This window comes from Erpetoichthys calabaricus, chromosome 4, assembly GCF_900747795.2.
Source record: "Erpetoichthys calabaricus chromosome 4, fErpCal1.3, whole genome shotgun sequence".
Taxonomy (NCBI): domain Eukaryota; kingdom Metazoa; phylum Chordata; class Cladistia; order Polypteriformes; family Polypteridae; genus Erpetoichthys; species Erpetoichthys calabaricus.
Window position 1 is genome coordinate 317034664 of NC_041397.2, and position 20645 is coordinate 317055308.

The window sequence follows — 20645 nt, forward strand, 5'->3', positions numbered from 1 at the left end:
GATCACATTTATTTATATTTTGCATGTTACTGCATTGAACAATAGGTGATACTATTTGACTGTAGCACAACAGGATTTTTAGGATGTTGACATCACCTCTGCTAAAATAATCACCCAAGCCCCCTTAAGTCCAGATCTTAAAGATCAGAATATTTCCAGATTTCATCTGATGTCTCCAGCAAACCTGAAAAGTATCCCCTAGAAATTTCACTCCTTCCTAAAAGTGGCTGTATTGCGGCTACAGTCATGAAATTTTTAACATCTCGCCCTCTCTCAATAGCATTGACGACTTTTTTTTTCACCGGTCACACAATACGGGTATGCGGTTAAATCTCTGAAGGAGACCTCACTCCTGGCTCTTTTTTTTTTCTTTACTTTTTTTTATATGTAATATTCTTAGAGTGTAAATTAGAACATTAGAACAATTGAGACGACAACAGGCCATTCACCACAGCAAAGCTCGCCAGTCCTATCCACTTATTTCTTCCAAAAAATCATCAAGTCGAGTTTTGAAAGTCCCTAAAGTCTTCCTGTCTACCACACTACTTGGTCTCTTATTCCAAGTGTCTATCGTTCTTTGTGTAAAGCAAAACATCTTAATGTTTGTGCGAAATTTACCGTTAACAACTTTCCAGCTGTGTCCACCTGTTCTTGATGAGCTCATTATAAAATAACAGTCTCAATCTACTGGACTAATTCCCCTCAGAATTTTAAATACTTCAATCATGTCTTCTTTTAATCTTCTTTTGCTTAAACTGTAAAGGCTTAATCTTTCCTAATAACTCATCCCCTGTAGACCTGAATCAGCCTAGTCGCTTTTCTCTGGACTTTGTCTAGTGCTGCTATGTCCTTTTTGTAGCTTGGAGACCCAAACTGCACACAAGACTCCAGATGAAACTTTGTTATAAAGTTTGAGCAGAACCTCCTGTGACTTGCACTCCACACATCAACGCGCTATATAACTGACATTCTGTTAGCCTTCTTAATGGCTTCTGAACACTGTCGGGAAGTTGATAGCGTCAAGTCCACTACGACTCCTAAATCCTTCTCATAAGGTGTGCTCTCAAATTTCAGACCCCCATTGAATATCTTTCTATACATTTTTACATCCTATGTGCGATACTTTATATTTACTGACATTAAATTTCATCTACCACAAATCTGCCCAAGCGTGTCTGCTTTCCAGGTCCTTCCGTAATGATATAACGGATTCCAAAATTATCTGCTAATCCACCTGTCTTGGTATCATCCACAAACTTAACCAGCTTGTTACTTATATTCCTATCTAAATCATTTATATACAGTATATTAAAAATAGCAACAGCCCTAGCACTGACCCCTGCTGGTCAGCACTCTTAACATCGGCCAGTTCTGATGAGGTTCCTCACACCATCACCCTCTGCTTCCTGTGTCTGTGCCAATTCTGCACCCATCGACGCACCACACCCTGAACTCCCACTTCTTTTAGTTTGATGCCCAACCTCTCATGTGGCACCTTCTCAAATATATATGCATGTGACACCCTGTAACCTGTGGAGGTCTTAATCTTCATGCTATAGTTAATTTTCCTCAATAACATACAGTAGATAATACAGAAGAGTTCACACACAGCTTTTCACAATAACCAAATTAATCCCACTGTCACCAAAGCATATAGTCAGAGTCTGGACAATATTCGTTAAGAATGTCTCACCTCAGTGCAAAGTCCACTATACAGAAAAAGCTGTATATGATACACATTGTGAGAGATCTCATATCAGATTTGGAGAACTGCACTTGCAAAGATATTTCCACAAAACTCCAAAGGGGTACAGTATGGATGAAACTAACAGCATTTTTTAATTCTCACTGTTTGAACTGGTGACTGAGTGATTTCTTAATTAGAGACAGAGACTCTCCATCTTTTTACTGAAGATTAATGTTTAAATGTATGTTGATCCGTATTTTTATGTTTCTTTAATTGCACCATATATGCATCATATGTCTCTTTCTGTGGAATGAAGTTAAATATATTTGAATCAGTATCAAGCTGCACTTCTGTCCAAATATAAATATGAAATATGGTTTTGATATTTTTAATGCCATATCTGTGCTTTTTTAGTGATAAAATTTATTTTTTAACATTACCCACCGTAATAAGCCTGTTAAACCTGTTCACAATGTGGCATAAGTTAGTATGCAACTTTGTTCCCAATCTCAGACTCCTAAAAGCCGAATCCAACTGCACTTAGTCTTGGTCTTGATCCGCTGCAATTCTAGAGCACTCTGAGGCCTACTGCAATGATGCTAATCCCCAAAGTTAGACTTGTAACTTGTTTACAGGATCATCACCAGCTCAGAGCACAATGACATGGACTCTTTCAGACCAGAGTTACCCAAACAATGAGGAGGTGTAGGATTGTTAATATGACTCTGATACCAAATACAAACATAACTAAGTCTGGCTGGTCGAAATCTACCAAACAGGTGTCAGTTCCTGATGTCTGATGACGAATTCACAACATTTCAATTGCTTCATTCAAGCAGTGGACCAGTTTCAGTTTGTTCTGCTTTATGGCTTTTCATTTGCTATTGTGTTTTTGGTTGATGGCTCCGTCCCACTCATGAATATGGATAAGTTACCACAGTGTTATCATCTTGTCTGAAGAAGGGGCCTGAGTTGCCTCGAAAGCTTGCATATTGTAATCTTTTTAGTTAGCCAATAAAAGTTGTCACTTTGCTTGTATTTTCTCCACAGTGTTATCATAAAGTTTCCCTTAAAGATAGGGTGAGAAGCTCAGTCATCCGGGAGGGGCTCAGAGTAGAGCCGCTGCTCCTCCGCATCGAGAGGAGTCAGATGAGGTGGCTCGGGCATCTGATCAGGATGTCTCCTGGATGCCTCCCTGGTGAGGTGTTCCAGGCACGTCTAACCGGGAGAGGGCCAGAGGAAGACCCAGGACACGCTGGAGGGACTATGTCTCTTGGCTGGCCTGGGAACACCTTGGGATTCCCCCGGAAGTGCTAGAAGAAGTGGCCGGGGAGAGGGAAGTCTGGGCATCTCCGCTCAAGCTGCTGCCCCCCTACCCGACCTCAGATAAGCGGAAAAGAATGGATGGATGGATGGATGGATGGATGGATGGATGGATGGATGTTATCATAAAGTGGCAGAACACATTGAAAAATTTATAATTTTTGCGGTATAATATTATTTTATCCACTAGACAGGCGCAGAGTACTGCCCAAAGAGTTATTCAGGCTAAACACTAAAGCATATCACCCAGAGTCTGATACGGACCTAACCATGTTTACATAGAATTCTGAGCCTGAGTCATGCCAAGGAAGTTAAAAGAGCAAAGGTTTCAATTAAAGGAAGTATTCCACATTTTTAGGGCATGTTTGTGACAACAAAAGTAAACTGGAAAGAACAGATTTCAGCCGTCCAGAAGATCTGCTGGGTCAGTTCCTCCGGGACAAAGTCTGGAAACAATGAGGAATCACTTAAGAACATTTGTGTTAGGTAGAAGTGCTAAAGTAGAAGTGATAGGTGGGTGCTAGGTGGTCTCTTTTCCTCCTTCACTGGAGTTTCTGTTTTTCTCTGTCCACACAGACATTTGACTTTATCATCATACTCCTCTACAGAAATCTAGAATACAATGCTATATAGTATGTTTATAGTCTATATGCTACACCGATCCCTCTCCCACTTGGACAGAGGCAGTGGTGCTGTAAGAATTATGTTTCTAGACTTCTCTAGTGCCTTCAACACAATCCAACCTCTGCTCCTTAGGGACAAGCTGACAGAGATGGGAGTAGATTCATACCTGGTGGCATGGATCATGGTCTATCTTAAAGACAGACCTTAGTATGTGCGTCTTGGGAACTGCATGTCTGACATTGTGGTCAGCAGCACAGGAGAGCCACAGGGGACTGTACTTTCTCCGGTCCTGTTCAGCTGATATACATCGGACTTCCAATACAACTCGGAGTCCTGCCATGTGCAAAAGTTCACTGATGACACTGCTATCGTGGGCTGTATCAGGAGTGGGCAGGAGGAGGAGTATAGGGACCTAATCAATGACTTTGTTAAATGGTGCGAATCAAACAACCTACACCTGAACACCAGCAAAACCAAGGAGCTGGTGGTGGATTTTAGCAGGCCCAGACCCCTCATAGACCCAGTGATCATCAAAGGTGACTGTGTGCAGATGGTGCAGACCTATAAATATCTGGGAGTGCAGCTGGATGATAAATTAGACTGGACTGCCAATACTGATGCGCTGTGCAAGAAAGGACAGAGCCGATTATACTTCCTTAGAAGGCTGGCTTCCTTCAACATCTGCAATAAGATGCTGCAGATGTTTTATCAGACAGTTGTGGCGAGCGCCCTCTTCTACGCGGTGGTGTGCTGGGGAGGCAGCATTAAGAGGAAAGACGCCTCACGCCTGGACAAACTGGTGAGGAAGGCAGGCTCTATTGTTGGCATGGAGCTGGACAATTTAACATCTGTGGCAGAGCGACGGGCGCTGAGCAGACTCTTATCAATTATGGAGAATCCACTGCATCCACTAAATAGTATCATCTCCAGACAGAAGAGCAGCTTCAGCGACAGACTGCTGTCACTGTCCTGCTCCACAGACAGATTGAGGAGATCGTTCCTCCCCCAAACTATGCGACTCTTTAATTCCGCCCGAGGGGGTAAACGTTAACATTTAACATTATACAAAGTTATTGTCTGTTTTTCACCTGCATTATTATCATTCTTTAATTTAATATTATTTATCGTATCAGTATGCTGCTGCTGGAGAATGTGAATTTCCCATTGGGATTAATAAAGTACAGTTTCTATCTATCTATCTATCTATCTATCTATCTATCTATCTATCTATCTATCTATCTATCTATCTATCTATCTATCTATCTATCTATCTATCTATCTATCTATCTATCTATCTATCTATCTATCTATCTATCTATATAAGGGCTCTACCTTTCTACTAATTATGTACCTATGTTATGTAAGCTTATGTTTGATTTTTTAACTTATTCTTTAATCTTCTTCTCAAGTTTAATTTGTTTTTCTTTTCTTGTAACTACTTCTTTGACATCTTGTAAAGCACTTTGAGTTACATTCTTTGTACTTCTGTGATATACAGAAATAAATATTGGTGTGGTTGAGTTAAAGATATGTTTCCTGTTTGCTTGCCTTCTCACAGACTCATGGGTGAATCACTAACCAACATTTTCACTGTAGCTACAGGCTGCATATTTTACTCCTTTAGTTTGTTCCATTCTGTTACATCAATGGATATGTTCTGCCACACTTTGTAACAAATGATGCTGAGCTGAATGATTGATAAAACAGCAGAGCAGTCAGTATGCCATGAAATCATTGATCTGACTATGCATTACCTGTCAAACTCTAGTGACTGAATGTGACTCAAAACACATAAAAGCCTTGGCCTACATCTTTTTCTTATAACATGCAAACAGAATCACATACAGATACAGTGGTTAGATGACAGATGCACACATAAATCATACAATACAATGTATTTCTGTATAGCCCAAAATCACACAAGAACTGCCGCAGTGGGCTTTAACAGGCCCTGTCTTTTGACAGCCTCCCCCAGCCTTGACTCTCTAAGAAGACAAGAAAAAAAATGGAGGAAATCTCGGGAATGGCAATTCAAAAAGAGACCCCCTTTCCAGGTTGGTTGGGTGTGCAGTGGGTGTCAAATCATAGAATCATTTTGTCTTACTGTGGCACCTCACAGAATCAAATTCCATGTTACATGGCTCCTTCCAGCCACAGTCATGTCAGCTTTAGACCAAGAAAACACTCTTTTAATTGTTGTCAAGTCTGCTGTGATAATGCCACCTTCCACGAATGTATTCTTTACCTGGAGTTTGTTCCTTCCACTCTTCTCTTTTCTCCACATAGTTACTGAAGCAGACTGTGCACTACAGTAACTACTTTAAGTTGTGTGAAAAGCATTGTAAAATCATTCCTGGTGATTTTATAAATGGCTTTACCTAAGTGACATTGCCTGAGGGGTGTTGTGATTGTGGCTATTGTGTTGTAACATTTTAGATTCATGCAGCATGGTGCAGAGTAACAGTGTGGTGCCTGCTGTTCTCCTTCTTTTGTATCCGACTCATCACTTCCTGACTTGTGTTGTCACATGACTGTCACATTGCTTTTGTTTTGATTGATGGCTGAATGAGACAGAAGCAGGTGACTGGATTGCTGTATTTATTTTAGCATTCCGTGTGTTTAACAAATGAGCAAAATCTTTCTTATTTTCAGTAAGCATCCATTATATTGCCCAGCCTTGGACTTGGTATTTTATTTGTTAGAGATTTTTATTTTAACATATATATACATAACTATGTTATTAAAATTATATGTTATTTGCCATTATGTTTATTTTAAAACCTTGTTTGCTATATTATAGTTCTATAGTACTAAATCCTGACAGGCTTCACCCTGTGTTGGTGCTTTAACATGCTCTGTTAAAAGCAATCACTGATTACTTCTAAAAACTCTTGTGCTCCACTATTTGCAAGGTTATCCCGGTTAATAATTGGATAATTAAAGTCCCCCATGACTATAATATCTCCCTGTAAACTTTGCCTTTTTAATATTACGAAAAAGATGTGTGTTTAAATTACTGTCTTCATAACACACTCCTAAAATAAGACCTCTTTCCTTAATGCTTTTCAGGGGAAGCCACATATCATCATTAAGATGGGGCTCATCATGTAGTTCAGGGATCCTCAATCACGGTCCTGGAGGGCCGTAGTGTCCTAATTAGAACTCAGTCCTTGCTGATAATGATAGCTGGTGTTTAATTCTATGCCTTGTTGGTGCTTTCATTCATCAAATATAAAGTTTAGTTCCTCAGTAGCTCAGAAGTCCTCAGTTACAGTCCTGGACATCTGCTATGGCTGCAGGTTTACACTTTTGCCAATTTCTTAAATAGATCCCTTTTTTTTTACTATTAACGCAATATGTTTTTTGGTCTTAATTTGAGTTCTGTTGCCTGTTACCATTCAGAACCCTTAATTTCCTATTTTAGATTTTAGCAGCGCAGATCCCGTGACCCTGTGTTCGGATTCAGTGGGTTGGATAATGGATGGATGGATGGATAGATTTTAGCAGCTGCATTTAAATTTTAATTGTTGCCTGTTTCCTTAATCAGACATTAGTTAACAATGAGATGCAGTTATCCAATAAACCAGCAGCTCTCCAGCTAACGTGCTTACCATGAAGTATCTGTGATAAAAAAATGTTTAGAAAGGAATGAGAGGGGAATTGGAAGGATCGTTAAGTTTAAATCTCTTCTGGTCCACAAAACACGTGGATAATGTTCTCACAGAAAGAAACTCTACAGTGCAATTCAAATTGCTCTTGGGTGAACACAAGCCAAACAGTTCAATACCAAGTTTCATTATCAGCATGGACTGTCTTCTAATTAGGAAACGAGTTGAAATAAAAACCTGTAGCCACTGCGACCTTCCAGGACCGTGATTGAGGACCCCTGATCTAATTGAAGAAGACTTGCATACTTCTGGCATTAAGATAAGCTATTTTAATGCATTACTCATTTTAGTTTTACATTTAAATTATGGGTTAGAATTTACATTACTATTTATTTTTGGTTTTTTCCTCCATGTATAGTTTTAACCCTGTCCTAAACTCCCTGCATTCCCTAGTTTAAATAGTCCTCAACTAACCTACTCATACGTCTAATCATATGCCTTAAAATTTATGGTGCATAAACAGACCCATAATATTTAATGTCATCTTCTAAGAGTACATTCCTCTTTCACAGGAAAATATATATCATATCCAGAACACTTAGTTTAATGTCTAAAAAGTTTACGGAAAACTTGAAAATACAGAAACACAAGCTTAAATAACATTCACAATGGAAAACTGTTGTGAAGACCAGGCATCACAAACACACTACAAAATAATTCAATTGTAATATATTACTTACGTTGCCTTCTTTAATATAATCCTCAACATTACTCCGAAGGTTTTGTTCAGCCAACTGTTCAGCAGTCCTTGTGTGCCAAAAATGAACAAAATATAAAACTGTGTGTGAACTTTAAAATTCTCTTACTACTGTGGTGCATTGCCACCTGCTGACCATAAGTGAAATGGCTTTTTACAAGCTAATAATGAAATCCATGCATTACTAATCAGCTTATCGAGCATCGGGCACAAGGCAGAACCAACACCAGAACAGGGTGCCCAAGCACCACAAGGTGGGCACACAGACACCAATTTAGCAGCACCAATTCATCTACCTTGCATGTCTTTGGACTGCAGAAAGAAACCTACGCAAACACAGGGATAACATGCAGACTCCAAACAAGGAACACTCAACAAGGAAGGCCGGAGCGCTACCACTGTGCCACCGTGCCACCCAATAATAGTACTAATAATAAAAATAAAATACTGACTGGTTTACTGAAACTGACAATCTGGGCATCACCTTTGTCTTCTATGACTCCCCTTGTCAGCTGTTTTAAATCTTTCATTAAACATGTGCTTTCTGTTTGCCACCTTTCATCAAAATTTGGTTCAGAATGAATGCTCTCCGTTTCCCAGAATGCTCTCTTCATTTCCCTACACTGACACAGGCAACAGGAAAGTCCAATTTATATCAGAGAAGAAAATGACAACATTGCAATTTTTTTTCTTATTTTGTTTCTTTGTGGTTCTGATAATTTCTTGAGTGATCTTAAAAGACATGCAAGCGTGCAAACACAGTATAGTTAATAGTAAATACTAAATATGGTGTACTTACTTGTTGAACACTACAGCCAGACCTATGAGTTGCAGTACTTTTTCCACAGTGAAAATATTAAAGACGTCCAAAAGCCAACTGATCGGTACCTAATACACTTTTTATTTTCCTCTAACGTAAACTGTAATTTCTTCCATGCTGGTTGCTTTATGTACATTGATTCATTTAAACACTCTGTTTATTGGCCCATGAAAATACAGATGGATGAATCATGTGGTACTCCAGGCAGTCATTTTGGAGGAATGGTGTTATTGTGATCAATACAGACATCCATCCATCCATCCCGCTACATCCTAACACAGGGTCACAGGGGTCTGCTGGAGCCAATCCCAGCCAACACAATAATTCATTACATTTATATAGCGCTTTTCTCAGTACTCAAAGCGCTATCCACACAGGGAGGAACCGGGAAGCGAACCCACAATCTTCCACAGTCTCCTTACTGCAAAGCAGCAGCACTACTACTGCGCCACCTGTGAGGACAGGGTGCAAGACATTAAGCTCATTAAGTTTGCATTTTGTTAGCATCTGCAAAGCTTCACACATTTTTGCATACTTGATATCTGCTACTATAATAGATCTCTAGCTTACCCCTCATAAAGTAAATTACAGATAATCATAGGCGATCCTCAGTTTATTATTATTTTTGTCCTTGTGGGTTTACAGTTGCTCAAACATTTTCCTATAAGGACTTTTAAAATCTGACCAAGTTTACTGCACCAAAGCTGTAAAACAAAGGAGACCTTGCATGAGCCTTTACATGCATAATGGAGATGAAGTCATACGACATGCTTAGCTATTGTAATTAATTATATGTATGCACACTCGTCTATTAAGAAGGCTAACAGAATGTCAGGTTATATAGTGCCCTAATGTGTGGAGTACAAGTCACAGGAGGTTCTGCTCAACCTTTATAACACACTGCTGAGGCCTCATCTGGAGTCCTGTGTGCAGTTTTGGTCTCCAGGCTACAAGAAGGACATAGCAGCACTAGAAAAAGTCCAGAGAAGAGCGACTAGGGTGATTCAGGGATACATAGGATGAACAAAGAGGAATGACAGAAGGAGCCGAGCTTTAAGGAGATTAAGATGAGACCTGACTGAAGTGTTTAAAATGATGAAGGGAATTAGTCCAGTGGATCGAGACGGTGACTTTAAAATGAGTTCATCAAGAACACTGGGACACAGAAACTTGTTAAGGGTAATTTTTGCAGAAACATTAAGAAGTTTGTCTTTACACAAACAACTATAGACACTTGAAATAAGCTACCAAGTAGTGTGGTAGACAGTAAGAGTTTAAGGACTTTCAAAAATTGACTTGATTTTTTTCTGGAAGAAATAAGTGGATAGGATTGGCAAGCTTTCTTGGACAGAATGGCCTGTTCATGTCTAGATTGTTTTAATGTTCTGATGTATTATTTAGTGATAGTGCTTAGCTGTGAAGCTTGTGCTGTGATTAGATATTCTTGAAGAATATTGTCCCATCTCAGACTAAGTAAGCTTTGGTGACTGAAAAGCTGGGCACATAATGACAAGTATCAATTCCTCTTTATTCTCTTCTTTGCTCTTTTAGGTGGCTCGCTATCCTTAAAAGGACTGCTTGCCGTTGCTGTATTAGATAGCAGTCTCTCTAGGACATTGCACGCTTGCGTGCTGTTTTTATAGGTACCCCTGCTGCTGGTGAGAGAAGGAATGCCAACTCATTGAATGGGTGACTCATCCCTAGCTGATACCGCTGATCTGCACTGTTTCAACATATCTGAAGTAAGTAACATTTACAAAAAATGCCAATGACGCTCATTTCGGCCTGATGTTGCTTAACAATTTCAGTTATTTTTTATTTAGTTTACACGAGGATGTACTTTTCTCTGTGCTCTGCCCCTTTAAATCTGGAGGAATGTGTAACTGGACATCATTACTTGAGAGAGGGCAAGGCATTATTTTGCAATGCACCGCCATTAACGGGCAATCCAATGGGCAGCTAAGCAAACTGAGGAGAAGCATGAGGCCAAAACAAGACTAGCTGTGGTTTAGTTAAGCTTGGTACTAATCTCGTTTAATGAGACAGCACTAAGACCTGAGGATTAGTAATAAAATACATAGCCTGTTTTTGATCCACTGCTAGCATGGGACTATCTCAGATTCACAGCAACTGACAATACATGTCACAAATGCAGGACACATATACATTATAATAATGATTAGACCACAGTTTGGTATCATAGGAATCCACTTATTTAATATACATAATTATGTTTTAGAGGTATTTTATTCTGCATTTTTGGCCAATACGCATTACCTGACTCATCTCTTTGCTTATTATTGGAACTTTATTCACTTCAAATTTATGCTTTCAGTAACGACTATTTTGTCTCTATGACACAACCTTTTGTAAATGTTTTCAATTTTTCCCCCTTATTATTTAATCATATTAAAAACAATTGTGAAAAATGATATTCTAATTATATTCTTAATCAGTGTCCAGCTTTGCTGCTAATGATCTTTTGCCTTCATTTTTATTGACTTGCTATTTAAGACCCCTTTATTATTTCTTTTTTTCCTTAATTAGCAACCAAACAACAATGGAATATAAAGGGAGCCAGCACATGACCAGCAGTCTGTGTCCATCATACAACATCTGAAAATAAAGAAAGGTGAAGGTCTCAGGAATGCTAATCTATTCAGATCCACAAAAAAACTTGATGATGTTCTTAGAAAAAGGAAAGTCAAAACTTTTGTCTATTGTGGCAAAATGAGAGCAGCAATGGACCGTAGAATTAAATAACAGATTTAATTAACAACAAGAATTGGCTTCTAATTAAGAAACTAGTTGGGATGAAGTTGTTTGAAGTTTGAGGTACCAATGCATCTGGTCATGTGTAGGCTCACTTCACACTTCATTTTAGATTGTCTGCAATTTAAGGATTAAAGAAGCAATTCAGAGGACCAAGTTTTAACAAACAGGGCAAGTTACAGTAAATGAAGGGAGAAGAAGTTAGTTATCTATCTATCATGTGGTGCCTTTAGTATCTACCTGTCGATCTGCTGATTATATTGTGCCTTTCATATCTGTCTATCTATCCCTATGTCTATCTATTGGTTATGTAGTGCCTTTCCAAGATAGCACCCCCTGGAGTAGAGTTTTCATGATGACATCCACTTTTGCCACCATCCTCTTTTCCTACAACATCCTCCAGGGTTTTTCTTGATAGGGAGCAGACTTTCCTGATAATTTTTTTCATCCATTGTGCTTCTTTTTGGCTCAAGTTTCTTCTCCAGGATACCACAGCATAGAACACCACACTGGCTACTATGGACTGGTAGAACATTTCCAGCAGCTTGCTGCACACATTAAAAGACCTGTGTCTCCTTAGCAAGTCCAGTCTGCTCTGACCCTTCTTGTCTAGTGTCATTGTGTTGTCAGACCAGTCCAGTCTGTTGTTTATGTCAATGCCTAGGTACTTGTAGCTTTGCACCACTTCCATGTCCCCCTCCTGAATGGTGACTGGTTTTAGAGCCTCCATGGAACACCAGAAGTCCACCACCAGCTCTTTGTTTCACTGATGTCGAGTTGCAGGTTGTTCTTCCTGCACCGTAAGACAAAGTCATCCACAACCTTCCTGTACTCTGACTCATCTCCATTATCAATGCAGCGTATGAAGGAGGAGTCATCTGAGAATTTCTGTAGGTGGCAAGTGCTGGTATTGTGCTGTAAGTCTGATGTGTAGAGGGGTGAACAGTAAGGGAGACAGGAGAGTTCCCTGAGCTGCTCCAGTATTACACTCCACCATTTCTGACACACAGTCCCTAAGCCTCACAAAACTGCTATCAGGTAGTCCATGATCCAGGAGATTGTGGGGGCATCAAGTTTCAAAACCTTGAGCTTTTACCTCAGTTGATGAGACAGAAAGTCACAAAACATCATCCTGACTGTGGCGCTGGCTTTGTCCGAGTGGGAGTAGGCTCTGTGGAGCATGAGAGCAGATGATAGCATCTTTGACACCTACAGTATACTGTATGTGCCTGATAGAAACTTGCAGCGGAACCAGATGTTCTGAAACTATACGGTAACCTTTGGATGTTGTAGGAACATTGGAGTATGCATACAAAGGAATAACGGGCAAACTGCACATAAGTAGTATTTGGGATGGGATCTGAACACAGAACTCAAGATATTTGTAGGAAAAACCAACTGACCTTAGTAAGTACACGAAAAGCAACATTATGTATAATAGCAACATACTATATGTAGTGGAAATGCATGAATTTTGAAGAACTTCTCAGCATAAGAAGGAAGAGAGCTGAAAGAAATAATCATTAATGCAGGATATTAGAACAATCTAGATGCGAACAGGCCATTCAGCCCAACAAAGCTCACCAGTCCTATCCACTTAATGCTTCTAAAAAAACATCAAGTCGAGTTTTGAAAGTCCTTAAAGTCTTCCTTTCTACCACACTACTTGGTAGCTTATTCCAAGTGTCTGTGGTTCTCTGTGTAAAGAAAAACTTCCTAATGTTTAATATAGTGGGATAATATTTACCATGTCACGGTCCATCAAAATTTCCACAGGTTTATATGTACTGTATACTCGCTAACCTCCTTAAGAACTCAAGGATAAATATCATCTGGTCCTGTTGATTTGTTTGATTTCAGTCTATTTAATCTGAGCAGCACTTTACCGATAGAAGTTTTTCCACTTCATCTCTTGTGAAGACCTCAGAAAAATTAGAGTTTAGAGCATCTGCTATTTCACTGTCTGTATCTTTTAATTCCCTTTACTATTCCTGATGCACTTGACCTCCTTCTTGACTGTTCTTTTACTACTAAAATACTGAAAGAATCTCTTAGGGTCTTCTTTCACCTTATCTGCTATATTCCTCTCTAACTGTCTTTTAACCTCCCTGATATCCTTCTTAATGGTCGCTCTCATTTTCTCATACGCTCTACGATTCACTTTGCAGTCATTAGTCTTATATGTTTTTTCCTTTGCAGCTTCTTTTTTAACTCTTTATTAAACTACTGTGGATTTTTTTTTATTCCAAATTTAGTATGTACCTGTCATGCATTTTATGTAAAATGTTTTTAAACCTGTTCCACTCGACTGTCTCCACACTTAAAAGTTTATTCCAGTTTATCCTCATTAGACTTTGTCGCATCTACTCAAAATCTGCCATACCAAAGTTAAACTTAACAGTTTTAGTCTTTGCATCCTCGCTCTTCTAAAACAACAGAGAATTGTATTACATTGTGGTCACGTGACCCTAGTGGTTCAATCCCCTCTACACCCTCAATTCTATCCTGATTATTACAAAATACTAAATCCAGACAGGCTTCACCCCGTGTTGGTGCTTTAACATGCTGTGTTAAAAAACAGTCACTGATTATTTCTAAAAACTCCTGCTCTTGTGCTCCTCCATCTGCAAGGTTATCCCAGTTAATATTTGCGTAGTTAAAGTTCCCCCATAAGTATAATATTTTGCCTTTATTAATATTATTAAAAAGATGTGTGTTAAAATTATTTTCTGCATTGGGTGGTCTATAACACACTCCTAAAATAAGGCCTGTTTCCCTAATGCTTTCCAGGCGAAGCCAGATGTCCTCACTAAGATGGGGCTCATCCTCCAACTGAAGAGGACTTACATTTAAATTCTGTTTGGCATAAACATCAATTCCACCTCCTTTTCTGTTCTGTCTGTCCTTCCTAAAAGGTGATTCAGGTTTCAGTCAGGTTTCCGTTATTGCTGTAATATCGTAATTATACTCTGCTACATACAGGTTCAAATCACTCACTTGCTTTTGATACTTCTAGCATTAAGGCAAGCTCTCGTTAATGTGCTACTCGTTTTATTTTTATATTTAAACGTTAGTTGGAATTTACATTAGTATGCATTTTTATTTCTACACTTTTGTTTGTTCCCATATGTACAGTTCTAAACCTGCCCTGTCCTAAACTCTCTTCCCCTGCAATACCCTAATTGAAACAATCTTTGACTAGCCTAATCATACACCTCTGGTACAGATGTAACCCATCATAGAGGAACAGGTTCCAAAAAAAGTCCCAATTCCCCATAAACATATACCCTTTAATCCTGAGCCACACGTTAAGCTTTCTAATCTCCTCATTCTTACCTGGACTGGCACATGGCACAGGCAAAACCTCAGAGGAAACTACCTTGTCAGTTCTGCTCCTCAGCCTGGCACTTTACTCTTTACAGTTGGATCACTGAACTGACAGACTACCCATATGTATGTCATTTGTTCCAACATGGACAATGACAACTGGATCCACCTCCGCTCTTGCCAAGAGCCTATCCACCCATCCAATGAAGTCTCCCACCTGTGCACCTGGAAGGTAACACCCCATGCGAAACTCTCTGTTTCTGGAGCACATGTGCTCTTCAGTCCCCCTAATGATTGAGTCCCTCACTATCACTAACTCTCTCTTTCAGGAAACTGGTTTTGAGGTGGACCATTGGGGCTCCTCATCCATTTCTATCACCTCAGAATCTTCAGAGACACCATCCAGCTACACAATGACCTGAAAACGGTTTGACTCTTCTAATTCTGGGGTTGATGCCTCCAGACAGTGTGCACCCTTTATCTTATGCTTTGTGACTGTGACCCACCTGTCTCTATCTGTCTGGTCTGGAGTCTCCTCCCGCACCACCTTAGGGGTGCACACTATCTGACTGGCTCCTCTAAGCCATCATCTAAAATGTCCAACATCCAACAGGACTTGCATTGCACTGGCCTCATTGTTAAAATCTGATTTTGGATGTAGTGAAACTGCTCAGCTCTTCTTATATTAAATTTAAATGATTTAAATTAAATGATTAAACTAAAAACAAAAATGAAGCCAAAGAAATTAGATTAAAAAACTTCTACAGTTAATTTACATTTTCTGGCCCCTTAAGCTCCTGTAATATTGTCTCTCTCAGCTGCCTTCAGTTTGTCCTTCTACAAAGTTAAGTTCACTTTTCTCTGTCTGTTCTCCTAAATTTGCGCTCCTCTTATTTCTCACATAAAAGCTCTCCACTCTCATTGTTTGTATTCCCCCATATTAATGAACCCTTACGCTGTCGTCTTCTTAACTGCTCTACATTTCTGATCACTAAGAACTGCTAAATCAAGAAATCTCACTTACTGTATATCCGGTGCAAGTTCATTTCTGACTGTCTAGTTTGTTCCTACTGTACAGCTGCTTGTACCTGATCACCTTAACACGGGCCGCCTTCCTACATAGCACAGAGTCTTCCCTTTATTGCTTTGAAGTCAGCCACAGCCTTTTTTATCCCCACTAAGGAATCCTGTTTCTGTTATTTATTAACTGTTTGTTGTTACTACGCCGGGTATTTACTTACTAATTTACTTACAGATTCTGGTGTCAGCTACTGCTGCATTCTGCCCTGCCCCATCAGCGCCAGTTCAAATACAAATTAATAAGTAACTAGTAACTTATCCATATGCATCATCAAACACCCAGCTGCTTTTGCTCCTGTGCAGGCAACAAAAAACCTTCTAAAGGGAAAGAAAGCTTTAAAAATTCCCACAGGGTTCCTTATTGGCAACCAAGTCACACGTTTATAAGAGCAAAATGCATTAAAAATGCATTTTTTAATTAACTCTCAAACTACAGAAAACACAGAAACTCTTAGCAACTCTCGGCTGCTTCTCTCTCATTTGCCAGGGTGATGTCAGCACATCTCTCAGCACCAAGGAGTATGGAGTAAAGCATTTTTCGCTTTACAGACAAAAACACTAAGGTGTGGAATAAAGAAGCAGGATCTGAATATGTTAAAGTTTAAAACATAATAGGAGACCTTGTCCAGTCTTAAACAGGATAGCAAGGTCTTTACAATGCTAGAATAATTACATAATACCGTCAGTTTAAGATAATGTGTGTTCCAATATCAATTTAGAAAAACTTCTCAGAAAACACTTTCCAACCCTCTTATGCACTTCAGCATTGCATATCGCTTATGCCTATACTGGCAACATTGGGCACAAGGCAGAACTTCACTCTAGAGTAAATGGGACATTAGTCAGTTACAGGACATAGTTACACATACACAGCCAAATTCATTCAAACTGAACCACTTTAGAGTTGAAAATTAACGTAGAACATATCCTAGACATTGGATGATACATATAGACACTGGAGAACATGTAAACTTCATTTAGGTATTGCTAGATTCAAGTCCTAACCTCTTGGGAGATGTAAAGCAGAAGTGTTGACTTCTGGGTCATGATGTCACACAAATAAAGGAATACTATATCTAAAATTCTATTGGGTCATCTCCTCGGATCTTACTTACCTTACTAAGAGATAAATTGAGCTTCTGTATGGGACCATTGTCCTGGAGAGTTCCTTAGCACAAAGTCCCAAAAACTGTTGTGAAAAAATTCACAAGTTGAAGGATCAATAAGCCTTCAGCTTGTAAAACATAATTGGCAGACAAAGGATCTTTATAAAATGGAAGATTTATTTTCCAAAATGTTCTGTAGCACAAAAAGCTCAGAGGAGTATAAAAGGTCCAGAAAAAGTTATATTAAACAACAAAGGTAATCCAAGGCAAACAAGTCCCAAAAACACAAAGTCAAAAACAGAGCATATAAGGTCTGAAATCAGGAAAAAAAATCAACAATAGATAAGATGTGATCTCAAGAATTTACCACTGCCAGTGTACCACAAGGAATTGCGTATTTCCTCAGTCTTTATAAGGCTGATGGCAGCCCTTGGGCAGAGATGGACAGGTGGCCCTGCCTCTTTGGGAAACCACCCACAAGGCACAAGAAACATCTAAACACAAGTATGGATACATAGAAGTAACAGTACACTAAAAAATAAAAATAATAATAACAAAACAGAATAATGGAAATAATTAACAAAGGTAAAATATTAACATAAACTGAAGAAACAAAATAAATAAAAAAATAAATAAAACAAGGATTTAAACACCAGCTTGGGATGAAACCATGGCTGAAACAGGGCACTTAATAGTTTTTGTTTCTTTTTTCTTCAAATGACTCTCTCTCTCTCTCTCTAAGGGCTGCCTGCCCTCTAGTGGATAAAAAACAGAATTGTACTTTATTTTGGTCCATTTTAATCTACTTTTTTATTTTTTAATAGATATATTCCACCCCAGCTTCAGACACATTGCTGAGGTAAAGCACAAATAATAAACCATGAATGTTCACTTTTTGATGATGTTATTGCCTTTTTATAGTAAGAACCATATTTCTTTGACGCTTACCTACTTTTTATATTCTTTTTCAAAGTTTATATAATTGGTTATTTTCAGAATAAACATAATTAAAACATTCATTTTATATAATATTTTGAATATTATATTTTAAAACTTTGGTTGAATTGTTGATAGATTCATCAAATACAGAACAACATTGCTTTTATTGTTTGGTGTGTGTTTTCTTTTCTGTTTTTCTTTTCCAAATAATATTACATTTCTGTTCAAAAATAACTTCTTTGTGAAATGAAAATAAATCCATGTACTTGTTAATAAAATGTTTTTCAGGATCTGTGTGTGTGAATTAAATAAAGTGTTACCTCATGGGGAGGAAAGGTACCGTCCTAATGGTACGTGACAAAGGACAGTCCCAATACGGCCCTCATGGAGACAGTGAGAGATAATGAGAGATGATGCCTATGTGTCAAGTGAAAGCACAGAACAATAGTGTCGTATTATAAACTTTGTGATGTCTTTATATTTGTAAAGAACATCCACCCACATTATTGGAATTCTAAAATTTTGGAATTTGATGTTCCAACAATGATGGATGGATTAAAAGCCAGAAGTCTGTATGACCATCAGCATCAAGTGACTCCATGAGAACCCTAACTACAAAGAGGACTATTTCATTTCTGTTAGGTAGAATGCCCAGGGGGGACTGGGTGGTCTGATGGCCTGGAACCCCTACAGATTTTATTTTTTTCTCCAGCCGTCTGGAGTTTTTTTTTGTTTTTTCTGTCCACCCTGGCCATCGGACCTTACTCTTTTTCTATGTTAACTAATGTTGTCTTATTTTAATTTCATATTTTGTCTTTTATTTTTATTTTCTTCATTATGTAAAGCACTTTGAGCTACTTTTTGTATGAAAATGTGCTATATAAATAAATGTTGTTGTTGTTGGGGGGCGGGGGGGGGGGGGGGCTGAACGCACGCTAAGGAGATGTGGTCGGATCAGCTGCTGGGTTGCTGTTGCTGCTGCCGAGCTGCGTTTTCAGCTTGTCGTGCTGCACGTTGATCATTTAAAAGCCTGTACAGCAGCCATCCTTTTGTCTCACTGCCTTGTCTCGCAGAATGTTAAAGTGTCTCTGAGAAAATCACGTATCATCTCCTTCCAAGCCTTCCAAACTTTTTTTTTTATAATAGATAGAAAACATCTCAGGTAATTTGTCATAATTTGACAATAACGCTTTACTGTATCTCCAAGCATCAAGACCTGATGTCAACAGGAATCTGATAAAAGAAAAAATATTGAGTCTTAATGTCTCTGAGACCATCACATTTTGAGACACCCAGGGCCAGACATGTAAGACTAACACAGTGGTTCACATACTTTTTACATTTAAGGACCATTTTTCCATTGAAGATGCCAGTGAGTAAGGACAGGCATCCTGGCTGGGATAAAGAAAGGATTCATGCCCAGACTGGAGGCCATAGTGGAAGTATCGGTTGAATGGGCTCATCGGGGGATTCCCCATACAGCAACTGGCAGTGTTAACCTCAGAGTTAAACCCGATCAGGACACCTGCAAGGTGGCATGAGAGTTGGAGGCCGGAAATGCAGCCCTGTTGGGAGGACTGCCCTGGTTTCTGCATGGTCCAGGTCCCTTAATGTCTCTGAGACCATCACAGTTTGAGACACCCGGGGCCAGACATGTAAGACTAACACAGTGGTTCACATACTTTTTTACATTTAAGGACCATTTTTCCATTGAAGATGCCAGTGAGTAAGGACAGGCATCCTGGCTGGGATAAAGAAAGGATTCATGCCCAGACTGGAGGCCATAGTGGAAGTATCAGTTGAATGGGCTCATCGGGGGATTCCCCATACAGCAACTGGCAGTGTTAACCCCAAAGTTAAACCCGATCAGGCCGGAAATGCAGCCCTGTTGGGAAGACTGCCCTGGTTTCTGCATGGTCAAGGTCCCTGGGTTTAGTTTAAAAGGAAGCTTGCTGCCTCAGTTATATTGAGTCAGAGTAGGTAGACAGTGGGCAACGCTCTTTTGGAGGAGGAAGGAGGAATTGTTATTGGTTTAATTTGCTGGTGTTTGTGTGAAGAAGGCATCTTGTCGAATAAAAAGTGTGTCACACACAGGCGCTTGGAAGTCAACCAAAGGGACCAGAAAACGACAAATCCACATCAGGCCAGGGGGCAGCGGGGTGCACTGAACCTCTCTCTTTTCTCTCCGCAGACCAAACACGAGAAATCCTTCCTGTCCCGGCCCCAAAGACGTCACTTCTTATGAATCAGCTATAAAAACCCGTCATTGGGATTAATAAAGTTTCTATCTATCTATCTATCTATCTATCTATCTATCTATCTATCTATCTATCTATCTATCTATCTATCTATCTATCTATCTATCTATCTATCTATCTATCTATCTATCTATCTATCTATCTATCTATCTATCTATCTATCTATCTATCTATCTATCTATCTATCTATCTATCTATCTATCCTCCATACTTTAACAGTTCTGTTTTGGACTCTAACCAGTACACATTGTACTTTACTTTAAAGCCTTTTGCAGCCAAGGAAACTATACAGGTGGCTGCCCAAAACCTTTGTTGTGTGTCCGGCTGTTTCTTTCATAAGTGTT

At 39.2% G+C, this 20645-nt stretch overlaps 1 protein-coding gene and 1 long non-coding RNA gene across 3 annotated transcripts in view; both read right to left on the minus strand.

The window, feature by feature from the left end:
- The window catches only part of LOC114669697 (CD276 antigen-like), a 56632-nt gene extending 48507 nt beyond the window's left edge, over nucleotides 1–8125 (minus strand). For both annotated transcript variants that reach the window (XM_051926031.1, XM_028825882.2), the window contains exon 1: nucleotides 7983–8125. In XM_051926031.1, coding sequence (XP_051781991.1) covers nucleotides 7983–8011 — 29 coding nt within the window. In that variant the 5' untranslated portion in view covers nucleotides 8012–8125. The remainder of the gene's footprint in view (nucleotides 1–7982) is intronic.
- The window catches only part of LOC127527406 (uncharacterized), a 153054-nt gene that overhangs the window by 91680 nt on the left and 40729 nt on the right, over nucleotides 1–20645 (minus strand). The gene's annotated exons all lie outside the window — the stretch shown is intronic.